This window comes from Sapajus apella, unplaced genomic scaffold, assembly GCF_009761245.1.
Source record: "Sapajus apella isolate SASKATOON/1434 unplaced genomic scaffold, GSC_monkey_1.0 scaffold3, whole genome shotgun sequence".
NCBI classification, from domain to species: Eukaryota; Metazoa; Chordata; class Mammalia; order Primates; family Cebidae; genus Sapajus; species Sapajus apella.
This window is the reverse complement of record NW_022436943.1, coordinates 28,129,553-28,142,283: the sequence shown is the minus strand read 5'-3', so window position 1 is coordinate 28,142,283 and position 12,731 is coordinate 28,129,553. Positions and strand designations below refer to the sequence as shown.

The 12,731-nt window shown below is 34.9% G+C and overlaps 1 protein-coding gene across 39 annotated transcripts in view; it reads right to left on the bottom strand.

Annotated features, from left to right (window-relative positions):
• The window catches only part of RIMS2 (regulating synaptic membrane exocytosis 2), a 692,961-nt gene that overhangs the window by 469,076 nt on the left and 211,154 nt on the right, over positions 1-12,731 (bottom strand). For all 39 annotated transcript variants that reach the window (XM_032246171.1, XM_032245837.1, XM_032245921.1 and 36 more), the window contains one exon: positions 5,810-6,120. In XM_032246171.1, coding sequence (XP_032102062.1) covers positions 5,810-6,120 — 311 coding nt within the window. The remainder of the gene's footprint in view (positions 1-5,809; positions 6,121-12,731) is intronic.

Sequence of the window (12,731 nt, the reverse complement as noted above, 5' to 3'; positions counted from 1 at the left end):
CTAAAATCTGGAAGAAGTACTCCTCTAGTTCCTCCTAGAAGCTTTACAGTTTTAGCCTAAACCAAGATCATATAATATTCTATATTTTCTTCCAGAAGTTTTATACTTTTAGGTTTTACATTTATCTCTATGATCCACTTTCAGTTAATTTTATACAGTAAAAAAATAGGCTTCAAACTTTTTTGCATATGGATATTCAGTTTTTCCAGCACCATTCATTATTCTTTCTCTACTGAATTGCCTTTGCCTCTCTGTCAAAAATAATTTGTCAATACATGAGTGGCTTTATATATAGACTCTCCATTATGTTTCACTGATCTATTTGTCTTTATGCCAATGCCACAATGTTTTCATTACTGTAGACTTACAATGTATTCAAATCAAGTAATGTTGGGACTCTAACTTTGTTCTTCCTAAAAGCCGTTTGGGTGATTTCAAACACTTCTGTGTTAATTTTAGAATCTATCTGTATATATAGACCAAATTGGGGAGAAATAACATCGCAACAATATTGAGTCTTATGATCTGTGAACACAGTTTATCTTTCCATTTATTCAGACTTTATTTCTTTCATCAGTGTTTCAGTGTTTTCAACATACAGACCTTGCGCATATTTTGTCAGATGTATATCTAAGTATTCTTTTTTTGGTGCTAGTGTAAATGCATTTTGTATTTTTAATGGTCTTAATTTTTTTAAATTCCATTTATAAGTTTTTCCTTGCTAGTATTTAGAAATATAAATGGTTATCAAATAGTGACTATATTCTACAGTCCTGCTAAACTCACCTACTAGTTCTAGTAACAATTTAATAAATCCCTTTAATGTTCTATATAAATAATCATGTTCTCTGTAAATAAAGTATTAATTAGTTCTTTCTTTTCAATCTAGATGCCTTTTGTTTTACTTTATTTTATCATGCCTATTGCATAAGAGTAAATCTAGGGACTATTATTCCATCTGTACTGGAAGCAGAAGTGTTAAGCACATATTTTGAATATTTTTTTTTAGGATATAACATTTTATTTATTTATTTATTATTATACTTTAAGTTCTGGAGTTTTGATTTTCATTTCTCTAATGATTAGTAATGTTAAACATTTTTTACTAAGCTTATTGGCCACATGGGTATCTTCTTTTTTATTATTATACTTTAATTTCTGGGGTACATGTGCAGGTCGTGTAAGATTATTACATAGGTATACACATGCCATGATGGTTTCCTGCATCCATCCCCCTGTCACCTATATTAGGTATTTCTCCTAATGTTATCCCTCCCCAATACTCCCGCCCCCTGCTATTCCTCCCCTAGGAGGCCCTCCCACCCCCCAACAGGTTCCAGTGTGTGACATTCCCCTCCATGTGTCCATGTCTTCTCATTGTTCAACACCCACTTATGAGTGAGAACATACAGTGTTTGGTTTTCTGTTCTTGTGTCAGTTTGCTGAGAATGACGGTTTCCAGCTTCATCCAAGTCCCTGCAAAGGACATGAACTCATCCTTTTTATGGCTGCATAGTATTCCATGGTGTATATCTGCCACATTTTCTTTATCCAGTCTATCATTGATGGGCATTTGGATTGGTTCCAAGTCTTTGCTATTGTAAACAGTGCCACAATGAACATATGTGTGCATGTGTCTTTATAATAGAACAGTTGCTAATCCTCTGATACATGCACAGTTTTGGGATTGCTGGGTCAAATGGTATTTCTATTTCTAGGTCCTTGAGAAATTGCCACACTGTCCTCCAAAATGGTTGAACTATTTTTAAATAATCAATGTCACAGAGATATTTGGAAAGTCCTTAGTATTAAATAATAAGGAAATGGTGATAACCAAACTGCTAAATATTCATCATACTGAACCTGCCCTAAAATTCATAGTTTAGATCCAAGATAATTGTTTTATATTTATATTACCCTTGGTATTTTCATTAACTGTCATCATTTAAACAGGAAAATGTAGAAACAAATACTACACTGAAATTCAATAAATATCTGTTGAATGAATGAATTATAACAATGAATTATAATATGAATGAAGATAATCCTGCATTAATTTGTCATACAACTACGAGTTATAGAAAGAAAAAGCATATTGAAAGAGAATGCCTTCAAGTTTATGTCATGGCAGACGACCTTAAATTAAAACATAACAAAGAATTTTAGAATTTTAGAATCTTCTCAGGATTTAGACTGTCTTTTCCCATTCCAGATATGAGAAAATGGAGACACAAAGAAATGATGATACTATGGGGAAAAGGTGAGAACAGGGCCTAGGTTTTCTGACATCTTGTTCTTTCTCTTCTACCATACAAATTATCGATATTTCTTACTTTTTAACTTCTCTAAGTGTTGTAGAAACTGCTACTTATTAAATAGTAAAATTTTGCAAATAAAAAGCTTTCCTACAGTTCAGTAATTTTCAACTATGAAAATTATGAATCATCTAACTACTAAATAATTTCAAATGTAAGAAATATCAACAAAATGTTTTTAAAGGTTTACTTTAGATTTTCACTAAATTTATTTTGTTAACCAGAAAAAAATCCAGTTTTAAAACATATTTTGCAAGTTATTTTGAAATAAAAACACGCTTGAAACTCAACAACATTTTGTATCTAAGTTGGTAAAGAATTGTAATTTTATCAGTATATGTTAAGTAAGTATTCACCTACTCAAAGCTAAGGTCTAGGGTCGACTTGATATTCATTCATTCAATAAATAATGGTCTATCTGTAAAACACTGTACCAAAACCTGTGAGAGAAATAACTCATTTAAAAAAAGTCAAAAAATCATGTTATAAAGTTCTTTAAAAGAGTAACATACTTTTCTATGTCTCAGATATAGTTATAGGTCCATAGAGATTTAAATTAAGTTGAACTGAAGCTTTTCTTTCTAAAGCCACTGGTTTCTGAATGGTATTGAAAAAGCAAATTACCAATGCTGTAAACTAAAATTATATTCCTTAGCATTACCTCCATTTCTCTGTACAATTCAAATACTGCAAGAAAACTCATTCTGATAAGAAAGAAGAAACAGAGACAGACAGAGAGAAGGCTAGAACCTGGGAGGCAGGTGGGAGATAAAGGAAGAAAAATAAAATAGGTTTAGTTGAAAAAAAATTAGATGGTGACAAAAGAAAATGGGTAAAGGGAGAAATTTCTACAACACTAAGAGAACTACTCTCTAGGGTGGGGATTGGCAAACTTTTTCTGTAAAAGATCAGAGAGCAAATATTTGCAGGGTTTTTTTCGTTTGTTTGTTTGTTTTTGAGGCAGAGTTTCACTGTTGTTGCCCAGGCTGGAATGCAATGGCAGCATGTTGGCTCACTGCAACCTCCACCTCCCAGGTTCATGCGATTCTCCTACCTCAGCCTCTCAAGTAACTAGGATTACAGGCATGTAATACCACATCTGGCTAATTTTTGTATTTTTAGTAGAGACAGGGTTTCACCATATTGGCCAGGCTGGTCTCAAACTCCTGACCTTAGGCGATCGCCCTCCTCGGCCTCTCAAAATGCTGGTATCACAGGCATGGGCCACTGCACCTGGCCTATATTTGCAGTTTTGACACCCATATGGTCTTTCACAACTATTCAACTATGGAATTGTAGCTGAGAGCAGCCACAGACAATAAGTAAATGAACAGCAGTGGCTGTGTTCCAATAGAACTTTGTTTACAAAAACCAAGTGGCAAGTTAAATTTGGCCGAGGTTCATAGTTTGCTGACCCCTTGCTGTAGGGGAAAAAATTTAAAGGATTCAATATTGGCTACAGATAAATACCTAATTAACTATTGTATAATTGCACTTAAAAATAAAACAAATACTCTTTAAAGTGTTTCCCAAATAAAAGTTTGTGTAAATTATAATGAGTTCCATTTTCTAGTGATAACTACGAAATCTGATAATAAACTCTAACTTCTTCCCTACTAAAAGTAATTTTTGTGACCATTGGGCATTTGTAAGGTTTGGAAAGAAGATATACAGTATGTTTCGAGTCATTAAGCATGAATTTATTAGTAATAGCAGCCAAAGCACCAGGCAAAAGAGAAAATAAGAAAAGGAACTATAGTTGTTGTCTCCCCACAATAGGTCAGATTCAATTGTTTATTCAGGCCAGTACTTGTGAACGAAAGAGGCATTAAGGAATGCAAGATTTTTATTTGTTCTCATTACCACCTTCTTCAAAGATTACAGACAGGCTTTAGCTTGTCTATGATGAATTAATTACTCATAAATGTATTGAATTTATTTGTAATACACACAACTTCCTGATGAAATGCATTCTAAAACTTAATATTCTATTATGTGACCTAGTACTTTAGTATTTTCTTTTATTCTTCCTAAACCTGACTCTCTAAGTTCCAGAAAAAGCTACCCTCATGTGGCTAACTTTTAATTAAATGGAGTCTATATTCCCATTATCCATTTTTTTTTCAGTCTGTTCTTACCGATTTGTTACTCAAAAAATCTTATTTTTGACTGGATTCAGACTTAGAAGTAGAAGCTCACAGAGAGGAAAGTCTGCGTCTCAGCAATGAGTACCTGGTGTTTTTCTTTAGCCCCCTTCATTCTCTTAGCCAAAAGTGTAGCATGTTCTGAAGCCTCTTCCTAATTTTTCCTAGTAGTCTGCTTCTCCAGAGCAATATGCTGCCATTTGTGCTGCAGGGCCCGTGGAGTAACAAGATGCTGAATCTTGGGTGCTTTGGTCCTAGGTTTCTTACCTTCTTTAAGGGCTTTCTTGCATGACTTTGTACTTTTTCAACACAGAAATGTACCTGCTACTTCTTGGCCACAGGAATAGTATAAACAAGATATAAATTATCTTCATTCAAACAGAAAAATAAGGCATCTAAAAATAAGCCGGGTGCGGTGGCTCACACCTGTAATCCCAGCAGTTTGGGACACTGAGGCAGGTGGATGACAAGGTCAGGAGATAGATACCATCTTGGCCAACATGGTGAAACCCCTTCTCTACTAAAATACAAATAATTAGCTGGGCATGGTGGTGCTTGCCTGTAGTCCCAGCTACGTGGGAGGCTGAAATAGGGTAATCACTTGAACCCAGGAGGCCGAGGTTGCAATGAGTCAAGATCGTGCCACTGCACTCCAGCCTGGCAACAGAGTGAGACTCAGTCTCAAAAAAAAAAAAAAAAAAAAAAAAAAAAATCTTCCCATCAAAATCCTTCATTCTTCTCCTTCCAAAGGAGGAAAATATAAGAGCCCTATATACTATTTTACGTATCACCCTTTGAATATGGAGAAGCCTATAGAACTGAGCCAAAATAGTTACAACAGAGTTAGCACATGGATATATCAAACTCATGAAATCCTTCACTATAAACCTGCTGTTGGATCTGCATATTACTTGCTTGAAAAATCACACCACCCTTCAGCCCAGGATAGAACCTTTGGAGATATTGTTAACCCACCCCTTTATCTTAACTCCCACTTCCAACTAGTCCCTTCAATCCAACCTCTATAAAGTATCTTATAGCCATCTCTTCTTCATTCCCATTAGTCCAATGCCAGTCTGTGACAAAAACTTCTAATTTTTCTGTTTAATTTCACTTCTTTATTCTGGGAAATCTATCTGATAACCTAGAACTCCCACATCAAACCTAAGATAGTTCAGACCTATGGCAAGTCAAGTGCTGAACATCACATACAGTATTTTTGAGAAACACATGAATGTTTACATTACTTAGACAACTCACTGTTGCCTAAATATTTCATATATTGTTATCTCTGTTTGGAATGAAGATTAAAAGTAATACATTTACCTAAAGATTAAATAAAATGTTTACCTGTCTGAAGCTATGTCACTGGCAATGTGGTGCTTCACGCCTGACCCATTTTTAATAGATTCCTGTCTTGTGAGCCCATGAGATCGACTTTTCTCCACTGCAGGTACAGATAAGTCACCTGAGGGTCCTTGGAACTGGGGCTGTTCATGTAGTTTTGCTTTCTTCTCCTGGGGTGCCTCCTCATTTCTTAGCCCTCGAAGAACCTTTTGATCCAGTTGCTGTGGTGTGTTAGATCCACTATTATAAAACCATGCTCCTGATTTAGTGAGGATTTCTTGTTGTTTTCGGCACAAATTACATACCCACATAACCTGCACATGAAAACACAGGGGAAAAGAAATTAGTGTTCCCAAAAGTTAAAAACAAACAAAAAGAGACAAAAATTCAAGCAAACAAAAAATTATATGGTTATCCTTCTGAAGTTAAATATAATCCTAATTACTACTGTAAATTAAATAATGTATACGTTCTTTTAATTTTTCAGAGTAATTTTATGAGATAGACAACATTTATTAACCACAGAGATAGCAAAACTAGAGTGCCAAACTGCTGACTGTTCATTTGTATTATTAGTTTTATTTAAGTTAGAGGCATTGTGTAATACACAGAAAATAGATTTTGAAGCTAGACAGTTGGTTTTAAATACTAACGCCAAAATTAGAAAATTTGCAACTTTCAATAAGGAATTAAACCTTCATATCTATAAAACTTAGTTTCCCTAATGATAAAATAGGGAAACAAAGATGACAATTTCCCTGTATTATTTTGAAGTTGAAGATTAGAAATAATTTATTTAACGGCCAGGCACGGTGGCTCCACATGTAATCCTAGCACTTTGGAAGGCTGAGGCGGGCAATCACAAGGTCAGCAGTAAAGACCAGCCTGATCAACATGGTGAAACCCATCTCTATTAAAAATATAAAAATTAGCTGGGCATGGTGGCGCGTGCCCATAATCCCAGCTACTCAAGAGGCTGAGGCAGGAGAATCACTTGAACCCAGAAGGCAGAGGTTGCAGTGAGCCAAGATCACTCCACTGCACTCCAGCCTGGGTGACAGAGTAAGACTCCATCTCAATAATAATAATAATAATTATTATTATTATTATTATTTATTTAAAATCTCTAGAATATTACCTGTTATATATTAGACTTCCAGAAAATTAGCTGTTAATATTAGGTTAATATTTTATCAGCAATTATACTATACACTTCTTAAGGGAGCCTTTATTTTTTTCCAGTAGCTCCTAATGGCTTAAATAAAGCTAGCAGCTTTGCTGATCCTCTATAAAAAAACTATTAGTTGCTAATAATTTATAGTAATGCACTTGATGTTTTTATTATGGCAAAACACAACATAAAATTTGTCATTTTAACCATTTTTAATTGTACACCTCAGTAGCGGTAAGTATATTCACACTGTGAAACAGATCTTCAAAACCATTCCTGCAAAATTGAAACTCTAACACTCATTAAACAGCAACACACCCTTTTCCTCTCCTCATACTCCAGCAACAACTATTCTATACTTGATTTTTCTTTTTTTTTTTTTTTTTTTTTGAGACGGAGTTTCGCTCTTGTTACCCAGGCTGGAGTGCAATGGCGCGATCTCGGCTCACCGCAACCTCCGCCTCCTGGGTTCAAGCAATTCTCCTGCCTCAGCCTCCCGAGTAGCTGGGATTACAGGCATGCACCACCATGCCCAGCTGATTTTGGGTATTTTTAGTAGAGACGGGGTTTCACCTTGTTGACCAGGATGGTCTCGATCTCTTGACCTCGTGATCCACCCGCCTCGGCCTCCCAAAGTGCTGGGGTTACAGGCTTGAGCCACCGCGCCCGGCCTTGATTTTTCAATAGATATATTTTTCAGATTCCAGAAATCTAAACATATTGTAATTAGTGTCTGTGTGACCAGAAAACCCTTCACCCTTTTCTGAAAAATCTTTTTCAATTAATCATTTTAAAAGTCTAATCATAAAATAAAGAGTTCAGAGTTCTAGTGTGTAAGTACTAATGTTTTGTTTATGTCAAATACCTACACTTACATAGGTCTTCACGTTAAGAACATTTTCTCACATAAAATAAACCACAACAGAATAGATAATCACAGTAAAAGTTTAACATGGTGTTTTCAACTGACACAAAAATGTTTTTGTAAAATACCATGCAGATTTTTTACTTTATTTTCCATTATTCCAGTTTATAGTTTGTACAGGTCTTATAACACAACATTGTACTTGACCACTTTTATTATTTTGTTCTCTCATTGAATTGTATATACATTTCTTTTCTCCCCAGTTAAATTTGAAGCTTATTGAAGGCAGAAGCTATATCTTGTACTAGCATAATAAAACCTTATAAATTATAGAATAGTAAGACATAATAAATGTTTGCTAAGTTTAACTTGTTTAAAATTCTTCTGGGGGAAATATGGTAATAAGAGATTTGATATTATTAGGCCAAGATGTATGTTCATTAATTTCCAAAATAATTTGTCATAAATGACATCAATGTATGTACGTTTTTTTATTTTTATAAGTCAAATATTTTGACATGAAAACACCACTATCTCACTGAAATTAAAAAACCTCATAGCTCAAATTTCTTTTGCTATACTTGGTCTGAATAAACATGAAATTTAACCCATCAACAGTCTCAAAAATCAAATTTCAGTAGGCATCTTCAGCCTTTTGATGCCATCTTGTGACAAATGCAGGTACTGCAGATTTCTTTTAAAAGTAAAAGGCACGGAAAACAGAACCACAAAATAATGTAAAAATAAATGAGGTCTGAATTTCAACTTTTCTGTTTTAAACAAGTTGTTATTTATGCTTCAGTGATAATCTATGATGCATGATTATAAGTACTCAGAGTACTGAAGAAGGGCATTCTTTTGTGCCTAGTAATTAACAACGAAACAGAAATAAGAGATGGTGAGGCACATAATTATCCAATCACTATCATCTACAGAAACTATGTTTTGCTGCTTTGAAACAACTGAAAAATAACGATTTTTCACAAGGTAAGCAGGTTACTTAATTTATTTTAGAGCAGAGATTATCAGACTATCCCTGGGAGAATAGCATCAGTATCACCTGGGGAAATCACCAGAAGCGCAAATTCCAAGGTCCCACCCCAGACTTACTGAATAGGAAACAATGGGGCAGTGCCCAACAATATTTTTTTTCCCAAAATCCTCCAAGTAATTTTGATGTTTGCTAACATTTGAGAACCACTGGTCTATGGCAGAGATTCCTAGTCCAAAATGTTAAATGGGTTACAAGTATGCTCCTCAGACTGGCTAAGACCAAAGGAGTTCATATTCAGCCTTGTCAGTTTACCTTAGTGTAAACTGCTGATTGTACAAATCATATTGTTTCTGTGGAGCCCAAAATGAGAAAAAGAATTGGAAACACTATCAGCTCAATTTTCCTAATCTGTTAATATCCAGTGTATATTAATATAAGACAAATCAGCATAAGGTATAAAGGATGATGGCTGATTCCTATTAAAGACTCTCCATGTGTTAATATCCTTCTCACTTTGCCTGGGCTATGCACACTGCTCCTTTTCTGACTAGATCATTTGTTCCTTCCTAAATCACTAGCTAGCTTGCTTCCTTCCTTCCTTCCTTCCTTCCTTCCCTCCCTCCTTCCTTCCTTCCTTCCCTCCTTCCTTCCCTCCTTCCTTCCCTCCTTCCTTCCTTCCTTTTCTTGAAACAGGGTCTTACTTCGTCACCCAGGCTGGAGTTCAGTGGCACAATCTCAGTTCACTGTAGCCTCAACCTCCCTGGTTAAAATGATCCACCTGCCTCAGCCCCCAAGTAGCTGGGACTATGGGCGTGTGCCACCATGCCAGTTAACTTTTGTATTTTCTGTAAAGACAAGGTTTCATTATGTTGCCCAGGCTACTCTTAAACTCCTGAGCTCAAGCAATCTGCCTATTTCAGCCTCCCAAAGTGCTAGGGTTATAGACATGAGCCACCACACCTGCCCTCCTAGTATTTTCTCATTCATATTTTGACACACTGGTTACCTTTCTTTTCTTCTTCTACCATTTCCTCCTACTTTTGGATTAATAATTTATTAATCCTTAAATCTCAGGAATTCAAAATCTACTCGCATCAAGTACTGTCATGTGCTGCATAACAATAGTTCAGTCAACAACAGATCACATATACAAGGTGGTCTCCTAATATTATAATACTGTATTTTTACCATGTCTTTTCTATATTTAAATATGTTCAAATACACAAACACTTTCCATTATGTTACTACTGCCTGCAGGATTCAGTACAGTAACATGTTGTACACATTTGCAGCCTAGGAGCAACAGACTATATCATCTAGCCTAGGAGTGTGGTAGACTATACCATCTAGATTTAAGTACACTCCATGATGTTCCCATGACAAAACTACCTAAGAAAACACTTCTTGGATTGTAACCCCATCGTTAGCAACACTATTGTAGTATAGAAAAACTGACACACAGATAGCAGCTTAGCTTATAAATTGACGACAGTATTAAACTACATCTCACAATCACAAATACATATATGCTGTGAAATGATTTTTCATTAATTGGCTATGAAATGATTACTGTTATTAGAGATAAATTCTGTGACCAGGGAACAAAATTTATCTAATTTGGCAACAAAGTCACAGGCCTTTTGCTAATAGAACCCTTTTACCAATTAAGTTAACCATATAATGAATATCTTAGAAATATACATATCTACAAAGCTCCCTGGTTAGAGCCTATCAACTGATTCTCATAATTATCAAAAATATCTAGGACCTGAGAATACAAAACATAAAGTATTCAAAATTATGTTATTGTTACCTTCAGTCCTAAATATAACAAAATTTTAAAAATAATATAGCAATATTAAGAGATGGAATAATCTCTAATGACCTGAATTTCTCACTTTTTACCATATGTTTTATTCCATAAACATTCTTATAGGGTTGAATGAGAGGAAAAACTAAGGAAAATACAAATATCTTTTTTAAGCCACAAAACTAATAATCATAACAGCTGCAGTGAATAGTAAAAGAAAGCAAAAATATCAAACTTACATTAGGTATATGCAATTGAGAGTAATCTAAAGATCTGCAAAATACTATGATTTTCTTCTAAACAAGGACAAAAAAATAGAGTAATTTAAATAAGGGAGGGATTATAGGTTAAAGACTGATGCTAACAAGACTATAGGCCAAGCTCCTATGATCCAGCTAACTGCATAGAAAAAGGAATTCACTAGACTCTACCTCTAATCATTGCCAATCTGCTTATAAGGTAAAAGACTATAAATTGATCAAGTAACCATTACATAAATAGAAAGCTGTTGAAGTTTCTGGCTAGCTATTCAACAACTTATTTCCTTTTCCTCTTAGAAAACTACATTTTCCATGTTATCGGGGCAGCCATGGCCATACAATTATAGTCTAGCCAATGGACTGTAAGTGGAATAGGTGTGCTACTTTTACCATCTTTTAAAAATTCTCATGGACTATCTTCTTGCTATTCACCCAAGACCTTGGAGATAAGGAAGCCACAGGAAAAAAGGTACCTGGGAACCCGAATAAGCACTAGAAGGAGAGCGCTCAGCTGATCAGCTATACCAGTGTGGACTTCACATATGTGAAAACTAAACTTCTACTATGTAGAGCTCAAAGATTTTTTGAGTTTATCTTTTATAATTGATAGTTTATCTTTTATAATTGATATAATTACCCTGATTAATTCACAGTGTTTTTAAAGTACAGGCTTATTGAATGTGTATCACTAGCACAATCTTGTATGTGAAGAACAATACATTACTAGGGTATGAACACTAAAGAGCTTTGGTGTTGTTCACCGACTCATGAGAACCAATTCTGTGCTTTCTTTCCAACTCCACATTCCATATAGTAATGTGGGTTAGCTTGAAATCAGCCACGGTGGATGTATTTAGACTAAGTAAACTAGAAAATGCCAAAAGTCAGAGATTTTTCTAAAAGAGAGCTGGTTGTTAGCATGTACAAGCACAGCAGTGAGTATAATATATTCACTACCCTCTACTAGAAGAATATTACATTTAGTTTAGCAGATAAACTTAGATGAAGCTGTAGTTTACCACAAAAATTAATTGAAACCATAAAATTCCAATTTCTTTATAGATGGGCAAGTAACTATTAACACCAATCATTAATTATTTATTTATTTATACAATATTTACTAAATGGCTAGTGTATGCCAAACATTATGCTAAGAGCTGGTGAATAAAACTCAACAAATACAGGTTTTGCTACAGGGCATAAAGTATTAAGCAAACAAATAATTAAGAGACATTAAGCAAACAAATAATTGCACAAATATTATTGTAATTACGATAAATGCTATAAAAGGAATGCATTCCCACCACAGATCTTTCCCTCTGACCCACACTGTATTTGGGAAAAAATAAGGATGCAGAGATCTGCAAGAAGTCTGGAAATCCAGAGGCTCAACCAGAGCATTACCCTAAAGCATTCCCATCATCACATCATGATGTCTGTGTCTTTAAAAAGGCAGAATTCAAGTGCAGTCTGAGCTACTAAACTACAAGCCCTCATCCAGCACTATCATAATGGATTTTGAAAGTAGACACATTGGTTCATATCCTAGAAGGTTAACATTTTCTAATAAGATTCCTTAGGCAATTAAGATATACTGTTGTCTTTAAATACTAGGATTCTGGATTACAACACAAAAATCAGAAATTTTCTTCATCTGATGCCCCTGAGACAAGCAGCAATATTCTCAGATTTCCCAAGAACTGTAATCACAGCATTTCTAGCAACAGTCATACTTATAAGCTGAAGCAGGAAAGTCTGATGGGTCTTCCACAAATCTCTCAAGAGGTAACAACACAACCTCCTGAGAGCTTTAATCTTAAGCATT